The sequence below is a fragment of the Misgurnus anguillicaudatus genome, chromosome 4 (genome assembly GCF_027580225.2).
Source record: "Misgurnus anguillicaudatus chromosome 4, ASM2758022v2, whole genome shotgun sequence".
Classification (NCBI taxonomy): domain Eukaryota; kingdom Metazoa; phylum Chordata; class Actinopteri; order Cypriniformes; family Cobitidae; genus Misgurnus; species Misgurnus anguillicaudatus.
In genome coordinates, this window is record NC_073340.2 from 9322007 (window position 1) to 9339167 (window position 17161).

At 40.3% G+C, this 17161-nt stretch overlaps 1 protein-coding gene across 3 annotated transcripts in view; it reads left to right on the forward strand.

Annotated features, from left to right (window-relative positions):
- dnah9 (dynein, axonemal, heavy chain 9) overlaps positions 1-17161 on the forward strand; it is a 260170-nt gene that overhangs the window by 153112 nt on the left and 89897 nt on the right. For all 3 annotated transcript variants that reach the window (XM_073866631.1, XM_073866632.1, XM_073866634.1), the window contains exons 42-43: positions 13881-14042; positions 14557-14753. In XM_073866631.1, coding sequence (XP_073722732.1) covers positions 13881-14042; positions 14557-14753 — 359 coding nt within the window. The remainder of the gene's footprint in view (positions 1-13880; positions 14043-14556; positions 14754-17161) is intronic.

Here is a 17161-nt window from a genome sequence, read left to right on the forward strand (position 1 = left end):
CATTGGTTGTAATGTTTTGTTACATATTTTACATTTTTAATGCTGCGTTTACACCAAGCATAACATTGATTTCAATGTTAAGTCAATGTGAAGACCCGTTGATGCGCGTCTGGAGGTCTCGCGGTGCGAATGAGGCGTTTAGCGCGGAGTGGTAGACACGTTTCTGCGTCATTCGCGCGTCTAGCGAATTTAGCGTCTGCCGTGGTACGCGCAAATGGGGCTTTTTGTGCATTTTGTGTTTGACGCGAATTTGCGGCTGACGCCCGAGTTGAAAAATGTGAACTTTGGCGGATTTTTGTGCCGCGTTAACCAAGGAGCCTGCTTGCTGCTGTGGCGGCAGCCCCGCACGGAGTCACTCATTCAACACGAAGGAACGCTTGAAATTCTCCGTAAGCAGTTATCCGGAGCTATACGACACAAGTTCTTATTTCTATAGAGACAGGAATAAAAAGGAACTCGCCTGGAAGAGTGTCAGTGAGGACATTGGGCAACCTGGAAAGTTGTAATACACATTTCACTTTTGAGTCACGTGACGTTTATCGACCCGTGCCGTTTATTTTCCCCTTATAGTAAGGTGACCAAATACAAACCGGTAACTCTCTCAATAAATGCACATCAACATCAGCCATCTTGCAAACAGACAACCGCATAGCACTTGCCCCTCCCACAAGAAGCAGATTTTGCCTCTGACGCACTTCAAATGCTTGCTTTTTCCGAGCGTCTACTTTGCTCCAGACGCGCGAATGCATTCAAACTGTTCAAGCGGCAAACTAGGAGTGGTAGATGCGATTTTGAAGCCTCAAACGCGGTTGGTGTAAACGCAGCATAACAAATAAATGTTTGTGATTATACGTGATTTGGGTTTAAGACCCATGCCATACAGCATTGTTCCTGCATTCCAGACAGGTTGCGGCAATGTTAATAGATCCCTTTACGGGAGCGATCCTAATCAATTCATGGACATGTTTGCGTTCAAACAGAAGACAATCTGCAAGCTTTGTGAAAGGGGTTTAACACTGAAAATGCATTTAGGTTGTAAGCATGTTTAAGTTTTGTTGTTATACCGCAGTGCCATGAGAAGCTGATTGCTTTATGATTACTCAGACCAGTTTAATTCCAGATACACAATATTAAAAGTCTCCTGATGCATAAAGAAGAACCCAGAGGCACAATCATGTTCAGTTAGTTTTTGTGAATTAAAAAATAAATGGGAAAAAATAGTTAGGGAGCCAATTCAAGCCTATAGCAGATAAAGTTTTTTTTATTTAAACATTATATTAATAATAAAGTTGTGTGCAAAACTTTTCAATTGTGTTATCGCCAGTAGGTACTTATTTCATTACACTGATTGACATGAAGTCATTAATTTATAGTCGGTGTGTGAGGAAAGGCTCAGATTATTCGGCTCTACAGAGGACTCATTTGAATGCTGTGCATCAAAAGGCACTGCTGTGATTTGACAACACTGTGAAGTGTGTTTTTTCAATGTTCAAGGCTGTCACCTGTATGTCATTAAAACAGACTTGTTCATGTGATGTGTGGGCATAACTGCAGGGATGGACTCTATATATATTAGACTATATACTGTAGTATCTTGTAGGGCTGCGATGGGCAATCAGTTTGATTTATTTGTTTTCAAAGAAGGTCACAGAGACAGTGACATCTTTTAAAAGAGAATCATTCTTGAGTGCACTTGAGAATGATGACTATAGCATTCATGATGATGGTAATCAGACTTATCAGATCAGTATTTTCTTATAAGTAATCATTATAAGAGGACAATCAGTTTTATATCAAAGCTTATATTTGAGGCTAGTATTTTTATTAGAACTAGTGTTCGGCAAGTGTGTCTACCTCCAGCGTTTATATTTCTACCTACTGTAAATGCATTAATGAATGCATTTTGTTGTTTAACCTCATCTAATAACCATTCATAACACTTTAAATACAATTATACAAATAATTAAAACAATTACATACGAATATTATTTAAATCAGTGTTTAAACAAGAAACTAATCTTGTTTAAAATGAATAGCAATGTTGTTTATGTATGTAACACCCATTTTCCAAAAATTATTTCATTTTCACCATTTTAAATATCACCCCAAACTCAAATTATGTACATTTAGATAAAGCGCACAGCCAAAGATATGTTGGAAGTTACATTTGTTGATTCAGAAAAGAAACTACAACCATTTACAACCCTATGATTTGCCTTAATAAATATGTATAAATAAAATGGTCTATTATTATCTTATTTAATGAATAATAATGTTGAGCTCTGCTCTCATTGGCTATTTCTCTGAGCCCTTTTGAATAGCTGTGTGTGTATAAACAGACCTTATGTTTAAGCCTGTATCAGACGTGGATACAGAATTTGAGGAATAATCAATTGTTTGGAGACTGTTACTGGACGTTTCTGTACCACTGAGTGGTAAGTTATTTTTGTTTTTTAGTATGGACCTGCACAACGTTACTATAACATAAATAGTAGAACTTCATAATGCTAGCATATATGTAGCATTAAATAGCATATTGTGCCAACTCAGCAGTATCAACTTTGTTTAACATTGTAAGAACAACCTTTAAGATTGAATTGCTTGATAGTACATTACAAATACTTGACTGATTTTTTTGGGGAGGATAAAAACAACAGTTCAAATTAGCTCAGTCCAAGCTTATGCGAGAATAAAGCTAATTTGTGAATGATAAATTGCTCCAGCAAAGTCATGCTTTTAGAAAGTAGAGAAGGCTTCAAAGTGTTAATGAATGGCGCAGAGAAACTGTACAGGTGCTTGTTGTAAATCAGTTGCTTTGTATGGACTAAGGGTTAGCCTACATAACCGAAAAGTTGTTTATCTTGCCTCTTGATAGCTAATCGATATGAATTTGAGGCAAGTTGTGGATCACACAAGATGATAGTTTCCGGGATCCATTCATGCGTTTATATTAGGAATGGATATTGTTCTTACTCGAGGTTCCCAAGTCAATGTTGTGATCATCTTATTTTGGAAATTAAAAAGTCTCTGTTACTGCTGCTAATTGTAAATATTAAAGGCCCATAGAAAGGGTTAACTTTAGATACATTGTAACATGTTTCTTGCTGTTCCACAACAACTAATTTGTTATATTTGGGAGTGTCTTTTGGCACAACAAATTTTGAAGTAGTTAACAATATTGATCCATGTGATAAAGCGAACACCACGAGTTCACTTTGAGACGTGAGAGAATCCCAAAACCCCCCCAAAATGATGGCTCAGTCTGCAAGAGTACTTTTGTACTTGAAGTTTATTTATAGGTTAATATGGAAAAGACCAAAGGTGATTGGTAAACAAGTCAAGTATGTAAGTCTGGCATCCCCTTTATTCACCTTATTCCGCCACGCCCCTTTTTAATTCTTCGCTCTTCCGCATTTTGTCAACCGGCTTTCGCTGCTAACATGGCACAGTGCATTCGGTAGCTAGTCTGGTGGTTAGAAAATTGTTTGTAGTTCACTATAACTTTAGCGAAATGACAAATATCGCTACTGCTGTAAACGTTTTAAATTAGGAGCACGGTTAAAACTTCATACGACGCTCGGATATTCTTATAATGTCCCATCAATCGTCTTGTGGTTAGATGATATGAAGCGGCCGCGGGACATATTTAATTACCTCATCCTGTCAGAAGGAGTTGATGGAGCAGCATTGAAAATTATTAAAAGTACTTATTATTGATACACCGATGTATCGGCCGGCGATATTTATCGGCCGATTTTTGATTAATTTGAAACCATCGGCATATCGGCAATAGCACAAGAAAGGCCGATACCGATTGTTTATTATTAACTGCATAAAGAAATCCATTATATGTAAAAAAAAAAAAGAGTTAATGTTGTTAATAAAATAAATGCTGAATAGCAAAAACCACCTTTGAAGGTTGTCATGCTGTCTTATTATATTTGTTTTAGCTTAATTTGTGCCTCTCTTATTATGTTGGTCAGTTGAATGTTAATTAGATCCAATCCATGTTCAGTAAAAATAATTTGATGCAGAAATAAACTAGCTAATAGACCAACTGTATAGTATTGTATACAAGTGTTTAATATCGGTATCAGCATCGGTGTCGGCCAGAAGATGTCTGGTTAAATCGGTATCGGCCCCCAAAAAACTTAACGGTGCATCCCTAGTACTTATGCCTACCAATATTTACACAGTAATTTCGTCTTTTTTAAAAGCAAATGTGCACCTTAGCCAGTCCAATAACTATTTCGTTTTTATGTGGTAATGTACCATAATAGAATTCATTTGCAAACTTGCCAACACTTATTCCTTCAAATCAGGAGACTTAAATCCTTTTAAGTGGAATCTACAAAGCTCACATATGGTTTAAGAAATTCCTTACAGATAATATCTGATCACATTGTAAAGGTTTATATAGCTGCATGGCAGGTTACATCTGATCACATAGTAAAGGTTTAATATAACTGCATGACATCTGATCACATTGTAAAGGTTTAATATAATTGCACAACATCTGATCACACTGTAAATGTTTAATATAAATGCACAACATCTGATCACACTTTAAATGTTTAATATAACTGTATGACAGGTAACAGCTGATCACATTGTAAAGGTTTAATATAAATGCACAACAGATCACATTGTAAATGTTTAATATCACTGCATGACATCTGATCACATATGAAGGTTTAATGTAACTTTACAACAGGTAAAATCAGGTCACATTGTAAAGGTTAATAAAGAAACAGCTAACTTTTCAGCAAGACCACCCTGCAATAAATTAAGAAGCAGCTTTATCAGAGTCATCAGGAGCTCATCCCAAGTGTTTATCTGGAAGCTGTTGGTGTATGTACTGGTAAAGTGCTTGGCGACTGTGAAATGGATGCAATATCAACCCTGTGTAAAGCTGACAAAGATGGTTGTTTCTCAGCAGAGATATGTACATTTGTGCCAGCTCAACACATTGAAGCAGTTTCTCGGACAGGGTTTACAGGACTAGGCCTTAATTATATTAGGACATTTTAGTTTTTACAAACAAACCCTACAAAAAACAAGACTGGTGCGCATCTTGTGACAAAACAATGGCACTCATATATGTTGAGGTATGTCAGTAAAAGTTGTTTTTAAATTATTGTAGCTCAAATATTCATTTTAGCCTGGGACCAGGATAAACCCTGTCCGGGAAATGACACCATATATCAGGTGTAGGTTGCTTCGGGTTGAGTTGTGATTTTAAGGTGTAGTTGTGGTCAGAGACGGATGGATCCTCCCTCAGTCGGCTTCCCGTCCATTAAAATTGGTAAGAAACAAACATAAAGGCACTTGAGTGAGCTTATTAAGTTTAACGCGTCGCCTTCAGCCACTGCCTCAGCTGCTCATCATCTATGCTGCCAGAAGTACGTTGACAAAATGAGTGCAATGGCGCCGCCCTTGTTGTCGTGAAAAATAAGGTGAATAGGGCAATACTCCTCCCCCAAAGCGAGATCTTTAATTAATAGGTAAGTTTTTCTTTACAAAAGTCAACTCCATTATCTTGGGTGTACATTAAAATGTGTACATTACTTTATAATCCACCAATAATCCTTTCTATTTAAAAGACAAACACATACAAGCTGGATATGAGAGGGAAACTGGATGGAGTACGAATAGGTATGTAAACGCGGTGTGTGTATGTGTGCCAGTGTATATTGCCCAGCGAGGTTGGCTAGCTCTGCTTTATCACATCTTCCTCCTCTCCAAGCACTGACCCAGAATCTGGACAGGTAGTTGCCGACCACGTTCTGCGTCCACGTTCTGCGTCCCAGGTCGATGTTGCACCTTGGAGCTGTAGGGTTGCAGGCTTAGGTACCACCTTGTTACTTTTGAGTTCCAATCCTTCATGGAGTGGATCCATGTCAGCCCCTGGTGATCCATTTCCAGATTGAATTCCCGTTCCAGGAGGTAATATCGGAGAGTATTGAGGGCCCATTTGATGGCCAGGCACTTCTCTACAGCAGCATTTCGGGTTTCTCTGGGTAACAACTTACGACTGAGGTAGACAACCGGTCTTTCTCGTCTTGTCTCCCCCTGAACGATGATTGCCCCTATACCTGTCGCGGAGGCATCTACCTGCACCAGGAACCGCTGCAAGAAGTCGGGACTCTGCAGGACTTTGTTGGAGCACATCCTTTCCTTTAACGTACTGTCCACAGTACTGGATTCCTGATTTCTTTCCCCAGCAGGTTGGTAAACGGTCCTGCAATAGTGGTGAAACCTGGTACAAATCTTCGGTACCAGCCTACTATCCCCAAAAAAAGACTTCACGTATTGCCTCCACCTTGTCTACTTGAGGATGTAGCTGTTCGTTCCCCAGGTAATATCCCAGGTATCTTGCCTCTTGTTTTGCCCCTTCGCATTTTGCCATATTCAAGGTCAATCCTGCATCTTATAACCACCGGTCTGCTCCACTCTCTCATCGAGGGCTCTATCACTCCAAGCTTCAGTTTGAGTTGAATCTTCTTCAGAGGTTCCACAAGCCATTCAGGTACCCGGTAAGGTTGTTGTCTTGATGGCGTTGTGTCGTTTAGGTGAATGGTATGCTAGGCCAGCTCAGTCCTCCCAGGCCTCTGGCGGAACAAAGCAGGTAACTGGTTCAAGAGGTGTTGCAGGTCTTCTGGCTTAAGGTCCTCTAGGTGATTCAGGTTCACCACAGACACTCGTTGTTGTGCTCTCTACTCTGCAGGTTCATCCTCCACACCCTCCAGAAGTGATGTTTCTGATGCTCTACTGGTTTGCTTTTCCACTCCTTCAGCAGGTTCACATGATATGTCTGCTTGGGTTTTCCCTTGTCTGGGTGGTGAATCTCATAGGTGACAGGTCCCATCTTCCGGATCACACTGTAAGGCCCCTGCCACTTAGTTAACAGCTTGTTGGTTGACGTTGGTAAGAGGAGTAATGCCTTCTGCCCTGGTTGGAACTCTCACCTTCTTGCCTTGTGGTCATACACCCTTTTTTAAATGTTGTGCTTCTTGTAGGTTCTCTCTTGCCACCTTTTGATACAGCTCCAGCTGATCTCTCATCTCCAGTACATATTGGACAATGCCTTTCTCCTCAGGCCTTCCTATGCAGGGCCCTCCCATGCTTTCCCTGAGGAGATCCAGTGGTCCTTGCACCTGCCAGCCATAGAGGAGCTCGAACGGGGAGAAGCCAGTTGACGCTTGGGGAACCCCCCATATGCAAACAACACAAATGGCAGCCACTAGTCCCAGTCCTTGCCTTTGTTTGTCACAAACTTCCTTAACATGTTTTTAGGGTTTGTTTGAATCCCTCCACCAGGCTGTCGGTTTGCGGGTGATAGGGAGTCATCCAGATGGTAGTAATGCCCAGCTGCCGATGCAGTTGCCCCATTAGCCGTGACCTGAAGTTGGTCCCTGGTCCGTCAGGATCTCATCCGGTATACTGACCCTTATATAGCTGGATGAGAGCCTGAATGATTTTTGGTGTGGTGATGGATCGGAGAGTGAAGGCCTCCAGGTATCTTGTAGGGTAATCACTGACCACTAGAATGTATTGATGTCTTGTGCTGCTTTTCGCCAAAGGTCCTACTATGTCCATTGCAATGCGCCTGAAAGGAGCAGAGATTACAGGGACAGGTTGCAAGGGTGCTGTACCCTGCTGGGATACAACAATGGTCTTTTGACAGATGGCAAATGTATTGCAATATGATTGGGCATCAGTGTAAAGTGTGGGCCAGTGAAACCGTGAACAGATGCGTGCCTAGGTGTCTTCTGGCCAAGATGACCAACCCAGGGAACTGTGTGTGCCAAATGTAAGATTGTGACGACAACAGGTGGGTACAATTAAACGTGTCACATCCTTTGTTTGAAGGTATAATAAATAATTTAACACAACATATTTCTCATTACACAGATAAGAGGTTTTGTCACATTCAGCCTTCTCAAAGAATAGTTTTAAAGATTGATCAGCCTTCTGCAGTTCAGCAATGTTCTCTGGGATCCGCCAGCCATTAACACAAAGACCTTTCACTTAAGACTCGGTGACTGGGGTACCCAGGTTCTTTTCCAACTGCCGTTGTCGGTGTGACTTTCTGGGGCCCTTGGTCCCACCCTACAGCAGACTACCATCTACCACTACCAAGTCTGACAGTGGTTGGAGACCTGTCTTAGCTTGGGCTCTAGTTATAACAGTACATGACAGGTTAATATCAGCATTGGCAAAATCATTGTCAACTTTTTGGTGGTTTGCAGCAGTTCATATAACACCGGTAAGTCAAAGCCAAGAACTATTTCGGCAGTCAAATTGTCCACTATTGCAACATTCAATAGATACATTTGGTTACAAATACTCACAATGGCTTCTGCTCAGGGGTATACTGCTTTATGTCCTCTTGTACACATTAGACAGAGGTGATACACATAATTAACATTGGACACAACATGGTTTATGCAACAACATGGAACTTTCAGTGCGTTATAAGTGCCTGTAAAGATTGTCCATTAAAAGTCACATCACAAAGGTTTTGCATTTCCCCAACAAACTCTCCTACATTGTCCCCTTCTCTTGGAACATAACAAAAACCAGTTAATTTTGCTTTTTGTGCAGGACACACAGATGCTTTGTGCCTAGTCTGCTGGCAATAAAAGCAAATCAATCCCTTCCCCAGAGATAGTTTTTGAAATTAAGTACCATCTGCATGTTCTACATGACTCCTGAGCACCTGCATGAGAATTGTCCTGAAGTGTAACAGTGCATACAGTACCTCCTGAGTGGTTAAGTGCGTGGGCCGCCATGATGTGCATTCAAGTACTGTTGCGCCAGCTTCACTGCCTCCAGTCCTGATTTCGGCTCATGCGCCGTCACCCAGGTACGTGCATCATAAGGTAACTAAGGTAAGGTAAGCTTCTCCAGGATGACGGTTTTGCTTTTTTCCTCTTTCGTATGATCCTCTGGCCACACCCACCATTTGTAAAGATTTTTTACGCAGTTGTACAACTTCATTGGCAACTCACTAGTGCGGGAACTGTGGCTGCATGGAAGTGTTAACGGTAGGTTTCAGCAGATATGTTAAACTTCACCAGAAGTGCTTGCTTTAGCTCTGGGCAAAGCTCCGCCTGTTCCTTGTCCATGACCAGGTAAGCTTTATTGCCTGCCCTGTCAGCAACGGAACAAGTCGGTAGCCCCACTCCTCCCAAGACCACCTCTAGGTTCTCGCAATCCGCTCGAACCGGCAGAGATAACTTTCAATGTCCTCCCCCTGTTGAAATACTGGTATCTTTGGTTCTGCCCGTGGAACTGGCTGACTGGGAGCAGGGAATCTTGAAAAGTTGTGGTCATCTTCTGCAACGTAATGGTTTGTACCTCTCCATGCTGCTGGGGTAAGTGGATCAATTCGCAGGTTTCCCATGTCAATTAAAAATTTAGCAGGAGGTGCCGATTGCACAATGCTCTCACTGAGACCTCAGAGTTCCAGCAGATACATCTCCTCTCTATGCTCCTGCACATCCAAAATTGTGCGAATCATGGCCACCATCTCATGGACCTGGTGTGACGGGCTTGTGCTGTGGTGAGCTGGCCTTTGGTGATGTACCAGGATGCTCTGCAGCTGTGACCCCTCATCCTCAATCGGCTCTGTAGAGTAGAGGTCTTCACGGGTCCACTTAGATCCAAAAACCCGAGGTCCAACTCGAGACCCGATCGGGTTCGGGTCTAAAAGTTTCACATGTGCCTCGGACACGGGTCGGGTACAATGATAGCGGCATCGGGTCTCGGGTAATTTAAAAAATGAATGTGTTTTTTCTGAACAGACCCGAGAAGACCCGAACTCTCTCGCCTGTGTGCGTCAATGTCCTTTTCAAACCTCTCATCTGTTTGCCAAGAGCGCTCGCGACATTGTGTGGTTGTCGGAAGGTTCATTTTCATTGAGACAAACATGTCAGTCAATTATAAATGTACATTTTAGCGGTTACGTTGGTGTCGTCGTCAGATAACAAAGTAAAACGAATGGAGCAGCTCGCCAAATTGGTTGCAAGGCCACCGGAGTTTCTTTCTGTCTGACTGCTGCGCGTGGGTCTGCAGAATGCACACACGTCAGTGCCGTTTACATTCGGTTTCAGTCGGGTTAAAAAAAAAATTTCACTAGTTCGGGTCGGACTCTGGTCTAATTTTCTCTGGTTTGTCTCGGGTCGGGTCTTTGTTTAAAAATTTTTTATTTATGCACGTCGGGTTCGGGTATGAAGTGATTCCGGTCATTTCGGGTCGGGTACATTTCTTTGGACCCGAGAAGACCTCTACTGTAGAGTCCCAGGTCACATCCTTCTCCTTCCCTGCCTTCACCTGGGACCGTGTTTGGTCCTTTTTCTTGCAGGGAGCTATCCCACTTCTGACACCGTGATAAAGTGGACACCACCAGTTCGCTTTGAGATGTGAGAGAGTCCCAAAAAAACCCAAAATGATGGCTCAGAGACCGCAAGAGTACTTTTGTACTTGAAGTTTATTTACAGTGAAATATGGAAAAGACCAAAGGTGATATTTATATTTACAAGTATGTAAAAACCCAAAGTACCAAAGAAACAACAAATCACAAAAATAAAGATGATAAAAATATGCAAGTAAATATCCACAATATACTTCTTTAACAGCTTTCGACACCACAACTCCACACACAGTATGTAAGTCTGGCCTCCCCCTTTTTAGGGCCAGACTCCTCCCCCAAAGTGGGATCTTTAATTAATAGGTAAGTATTTCTTTACAAAAAACAACTCCATTCTCTTAGGCTTAAAAGTGTGAATTACTTTATAATCCAGCAATCAACATTTATATTTAAAGGCAAACACATTCAATACACACATAAATGAATACAATAAACCAGGGGCAGACTGGGACAATAATTCATGCTGGGAATTTGACTCCATCCCAGGCCGCCTTGATTGCTGCCGTTCATGTAATCATGTTTATGTAATCATCCGGATTTGCTAATCTTATTGGTTAATATTATTAGTTGATATAAAAGGTAGACTACCATACACATTATAGCCATAACTCAGTCACTGTGTTCATCTGACTGGGAACACAGTTATACAGATTTAAAATAAAGAAAACAGGACTGACCAATACACAATGTAGGCTACTACAGTACCAAACCACAGACACAGTTGGCTTACACTTTTTAAAAGTAGTGAGAGACACAGTTCAAATTTGGAAATATTTATATTTTAAATTAAATGAAACAAACCTTTTAATAATCTATACTTGTATTAATATATTTTTAAAGACATTTTAAAAAGCTGCAATTTAAGGTTAAAGGTGCAGTGTGTAAATTTTAGCGGCATCTAGTGGTTAGATTGCGCATTGCAACCAACGACTCAGTCCTCTGCTCACACTTCACTTTTGAAATGCATAGAGAAGCTACATTAGCCACCACTGGACAAACATGTCATCGTCGGAGACAACTTAGTAAAAAAGTTTGTCCATTAAGGGAAACATGGCGGCACAAAATGGCGGCTTCCATGTAAGGGGACCCTCGTGGTATGTAAAAAAACGTCTCATTCTAAGGTAATAAACACATAACGGTTCATTATGAAAGGTCTTTATACACCCCTGAGAATATAGTTTTGTATAATATTTTGCATTTATGTCAAGAGATCATTCTAAAAGTTACACACTGCACCTTTAAATGACAAACCATGATTTGCACTTTTGATAGTTTTTCACAAAAACAAAGTTTTATAAAATTATAAACTTCACATATCAACCTTTCATATTTCGCAATGGTTGCATGAAAAGCTTATTGAAAATGCAAATTAGCTTGAAGCGTTCGGGGTCTGGCAATATAGGGGTTTCCCCTACTGTAAACAAAACAACGCATCACGCCAGCCCATGACTTTAAAACATGCAATCAGCAATATGTGATTTTACTGGTAACTTGACTGATCTGCTTCCTATTTGGCGAATATTTCACGCTTTCGCTTTCTGGTTCTCCTTTGCGTTTTTGCCTCATATTTGTCATATATAGTCAAAAAGTCAGTGCGCTGCCGGCGTCAGTGTCATGTGGTGGCATTTTTGCACCGCAAGTCCAGGATTGCCTGATTCGTAGATTTTTAGAACCGTTTCTCAATCCGAAGGCAGCAGCCTCCGTAGGTCGCATTTGTAGGCTTATTTCAAAATATTAAAGAGCCACACAGATCCAAAATCGAAAATGACCTGTATTGCAGTGTGTCATGTATCTGTCCAACAAAGTAAACAATGTGCCAAGTAGTTGAACCAAAAAGTGCACGATTAACAAAGTTATTGGCTACTAAAGTAGGAAGTCGACTCTGAATCGCTGAAACAAATCGTCATATGGATTGAATCTCCTGCCTGACTTTATACACGTAATACCAACACTTTGCATAATAATATTCGCCTACAGCCTTGCCTGCCGGAGAAATGAAAACTATGACCTGCCCACAGCTAGTTATTGTGTAAACATCATATCACGCTGTGTTTTCAGTTTGTGTTGTTTTCACTACCAAAGGATGAAGATATATGAAGAATCAGTGGTTAAAATTACTTTTTCACAAAGGGATTTACTAGACGTTTGGCAATGAAAGATGGTTTAGTACCCACTTTATTTGGAACAACATGCGTCTCCTAACCACAACCTGTAAGTATGATTATAGCTACATACTTGCTTAAATGAGTGTAAAAATGTTAATGTCTTTCATCGTTTTTATAACCTGGACTATTGATGAATGATGTGTATTGATGTTGTTTTTAAACTCTTAATATACTGTCAGATACTGTTTCTATCGTCGTTTTTATTGCTTGCATTAATGATGAATGGTGTGTATTGATATCGATAATGTCTTCTTAGTAAATCATGTTAGCACTAGGTCAATACATGTTACCCTATTGTTGGTCTATGCCACTGATCTGTGGTCTGTGCGGAGACTGTGTCAGTTGACCAATCAGAGCAGAGTAGGCTACTGAAAGGTGGGGTTTAGGCAGACTGAGTCGTTGAACGGCTTCACACGAATCGTTTGGGGATCTCAGAGAAGTGGGGTAATTTTAAATAACTTTTGAGAAAATAAGTGTTTTTTGACCTTGCATGCATTTAAACCTGTTGTCCGGGACTTATAAACAGTGATAAAACGCTTAAAATTGGCATCTTACTGGCTCTAACAATTATAAAGTTTACTATTATTCTTAATAAATCGTAAATTGTTGTGTTAATTATGACTTGCGAATATAATGCAATAAACCTTTAACATTAACACACTTAAAACCAGGCGCCCCCTAATAACAAACCCAAATGAACTTGCCCACCCTCGGGTGTACTGCGCTGGCGCGGCATGCCCCGTTATGGCAAAACCCGGCGCAGCGTGTCAGCCCTGAAGACTGGCTAATAAAACAAACAAAAACAAAAAAACAGCGTGGCACCAAAGACAATGTGTATGTATATGAAAGTCCAAGTTTAGTGAAGTTAGCAGAGAGGAAGAGTGATCTACAAAATGTCTGTGTGCCACCTGATTGCGTGTGCACCCGCCGTTACGACAGCTGGATATGAGAGAAACGGGATGGAGTATGAAAAGGTATGTAAACGTGTTGTGTGTATGTGTGCCGGTGTAGATTGCCTAGCGAGGTTGGCTAGCTCTGCTTTATCACAATCCATTTCACTCACTTCAGGTTATTGTAGATCTTAAACACCTGTGGTGAGATATATGACTCTGTGCACATAATTCCTCCCTAAACTCTATATTCTGCATCTCATTATTTTTTTGTTTTTCTTATGACCGTCTGACAATTTGTCATTTTTTGCCACAAGGCTTCAAAATGTTAATGTGAAATAATATTGGGATATCAGTTTTTTTTTAACTAATTTGTCCGTTTGGTTACAGGGCATCCTTTTTTGCAACAGCGAGTGCTTGCGGACTCCTCAGGACCTGGTGAAGATCTACCTTCACGAGTCCAACCGAGTATACCGTGACAAGATGGTGGACGACAAAGATTTTGCAGCATTTGACAAGCTACAGTCCGACACGGTGAAAAAGTTCTACGAGGTGAGAGGTTTTCACTAAAGTTTGCTGCAGTGGAGGGAGTCATTAGAGGCCTGACAGGAGAACCCATGTTAATCAGAGCAAAACCACATCAGCTCAGCCTGACATCAGTCCAGCAAATAATTGGGGATTTTTTATATCTTATCTTTTGTCATTCCCTCTCCCCGACTCATGCAGTCTTGTCAAGAAAGTGAAGGAGAGAAATAGTCCTCCTTCACCGCTTCTCTTTGAAGAAACATCTAATCATCAGACAAACAGACATCGAGCTCACTGCATGGTCACCCCTGACTGCCCTGACATTGCGTAGTGCATAACAAGCCAGATCAACAAGAAATAGACAGAATTTATGTTGGTTTACACAAAGAATGTTGCCCTACCCACCTGATGTGAATTCTCAATATGCCAGTTTTTTTGTAACAGAATGGTACTGTTCACTTCACGGGTAGCAATACTGGAGGTTGGTTATTCAACTTTTAATATTTAATGGCGTTCTAAAGGCTGTTTTTATTCCCACCAGGATATGGATGAGGCACTGGAGGAGACCAAGGCGATGAATATGTACTGCCACTTTGCCACGGGCATTGGCGAGCCCAAATACATGGAAGTGCAATCCTGGGAGAGCCTGAACAAGACCCTGCTGGAAGCACTTGACAGTTACAATGAAGTCAATCCAGCTTTGAACCTTGTTCTCTTCGAGGATGCGATGTCACATATGTAAGAGAGTTACAAGAGATTTCAACAGAAACTGTCACTGCAGACTTTAACTTGTTCTGGGAAAGATGTAGAATATTGCATGACTGATATATCTGCCAGGCTGAGTAGTCACACATACAAACAGTACATATAAAAATAAGAGCTCAAATGCAAAAGCCGCTAAACTGCAATTTAATCATTCGGAAATAATGAGGGGGGCATTTCACAAAACTACACTAACAAATTAGCTATAATTAAGCAGCTGGTTGCCAGTAACTTGCTGTAGAAGATAAAGACTGAAAATGTTTCATGTTTATTTAACTTGGAACAAACTGTTGCCAGTAAATAACATGTGTAAAATCTACAGTAAGTTACTGGCAACCAGCTGCCAGTAATACTGTAATTTCTACAGAATTTTTACAGTGTAAGAGATAAAAGAGGTAAAATAAGTCTTTGGTGTCCCCAGAGTACATATGTAACGTTTTAGCGCAAATACCCAACAGATAATTTATTATAGCATGTTAAAATTGCCACTTTGTAGGTGTGAGCAAAAAAGTGCCGTTTTGGGGTGTGTCCTTTAAAATGCAAATGAGCTGATGAAATGCAAACACTGATCAACATAATGGTGGTTTGATGAAATTGAAACCCAATTGTGCTTTCAATTATTTTCTTTCTCTCTCTTTCTGCACTAAATGACGGTGCCGTGGCTGGATAGTGCAGATTAAGGGGTCGTATTATTATAATAAGACCTGCTTTCTATGTCACCACCGATGCAAAAATTTGAATTACCAAATTTTTCACTTGCTTGCAAAGAAAGTTACTGGTTGTTATTTTTTACGTTTTCTACGTTGATTAAAGCACTGGGGATCCAATTATATTACACTTAAATATGGTAACAGTCAGATTTTCATATGTGAACCGTGCTGGCAGAATAAGTCTGAATGCGCTTATTTTGAGCTAGAGCAAAATAAAGTTTATAAAACAGCTCGTTCTGGTTCTTCATTCTGATTGGTTGAAACGCGTTCTAAGCCGTGATAAAATACCCCGGTAAACCCACGGTTCAGACCGCATCACAAGTATCACTGCGCCACTGTTGCTGCGTACTGATTTATAAAAATAAACACCAGTCTTTAATCTTTTTTTTTATTTTTCTACCTTTGCACAATTATGGCGATATCCAGATAAATGTCAATAAATAAAACATTTCGTCAATAAAGAGAAAACGTTCTCTGAAGTTTTTTTTTGTCTTATTGATATTTCCGCTATTATCCACTAGATGGCAATCTTATCCAACTTAAACACTGAGGCATTCATTCGACACAACAGCGTTGTGGTGGATTTAGCGTGACGTGTGTTTTGATCAGGCTCTGAATCTGATCTCTTACAAAGTTCTTCACAAAAATGGAATTATCTCCGCATTTAGCTGAACATTTGAGAGGTGATAACTGATAAGACAACAAATGAAGGTAGGATGAAACGTTTTTTGATGTTGTTGGAAAGCGGATGGACTGTTCTTTCATTTGATATCATATGTTTATTTAAAGAAGAGAATTTTTCTGTAAGGCATTCAACTAAAACTGGGTGGCAACTTAAAAAAAACGCTGACGAGGAAAAAGTTAAGCATGCTTCCAAAAATATTTGATCATCACTTCAACAGTTGCACGATATAAATGTTAATGTATAAATTAGATGAATGTTGATTTATAAAATAAACACCACCGTCTTTAATCAGATATTTTCATTGTGCCTTTGCTGCGTCTCTGTTGTTTGTGAACTGCACTCTGTTTCAGTCACACTTGATTCTGAGGAACTACTTTGTTTGGCGGAAGAGTAATATTTATACTAATATAATTACAACTTATTTGTGTTTTATTTTATAAAATCCCGCTAACGTTATGAATATGAAGTAACCGTTTTATAAACGCAATAAACCCCTCGAAGCTTTGGGTCACCAGTGCATTTTACAACAGCCAAGGGGGTTTAGGCACTCCGCTTCGCGTCGTGCCTAACAACGCCCCCTAGCTGTCATAAAATGCACTGGCAACCCACTGCTTCCTGGGGTTTATTGCTTTAATAAATGCCCTCCACTAGTGATCTCAATGTTCTAAATAGTCATTAAACATCTAAAATGATCTTTATTTGTACGACGCGCAGCAACGCACCCATGTATCTAAAAATTAAACACATTATTTTCTATTAATTTACACACATCCCAGCGGCGTGTGACGGCGGCTGTCCGCTGTGATTCTGGACGCTGCTAAAATCCACATTGTTTATCATTAAATAACATCATATTTGTCCCAAATCTATTAGTTTTACCAGTGACTTTAAGGTATGGATGTGGTGATTTTGCTTTTGATCCCTCAAAAATCTCGTATTTTTTCTTAACTGACTTTGCTGACTCTATTAACTTCAAAAACGTGTAACTG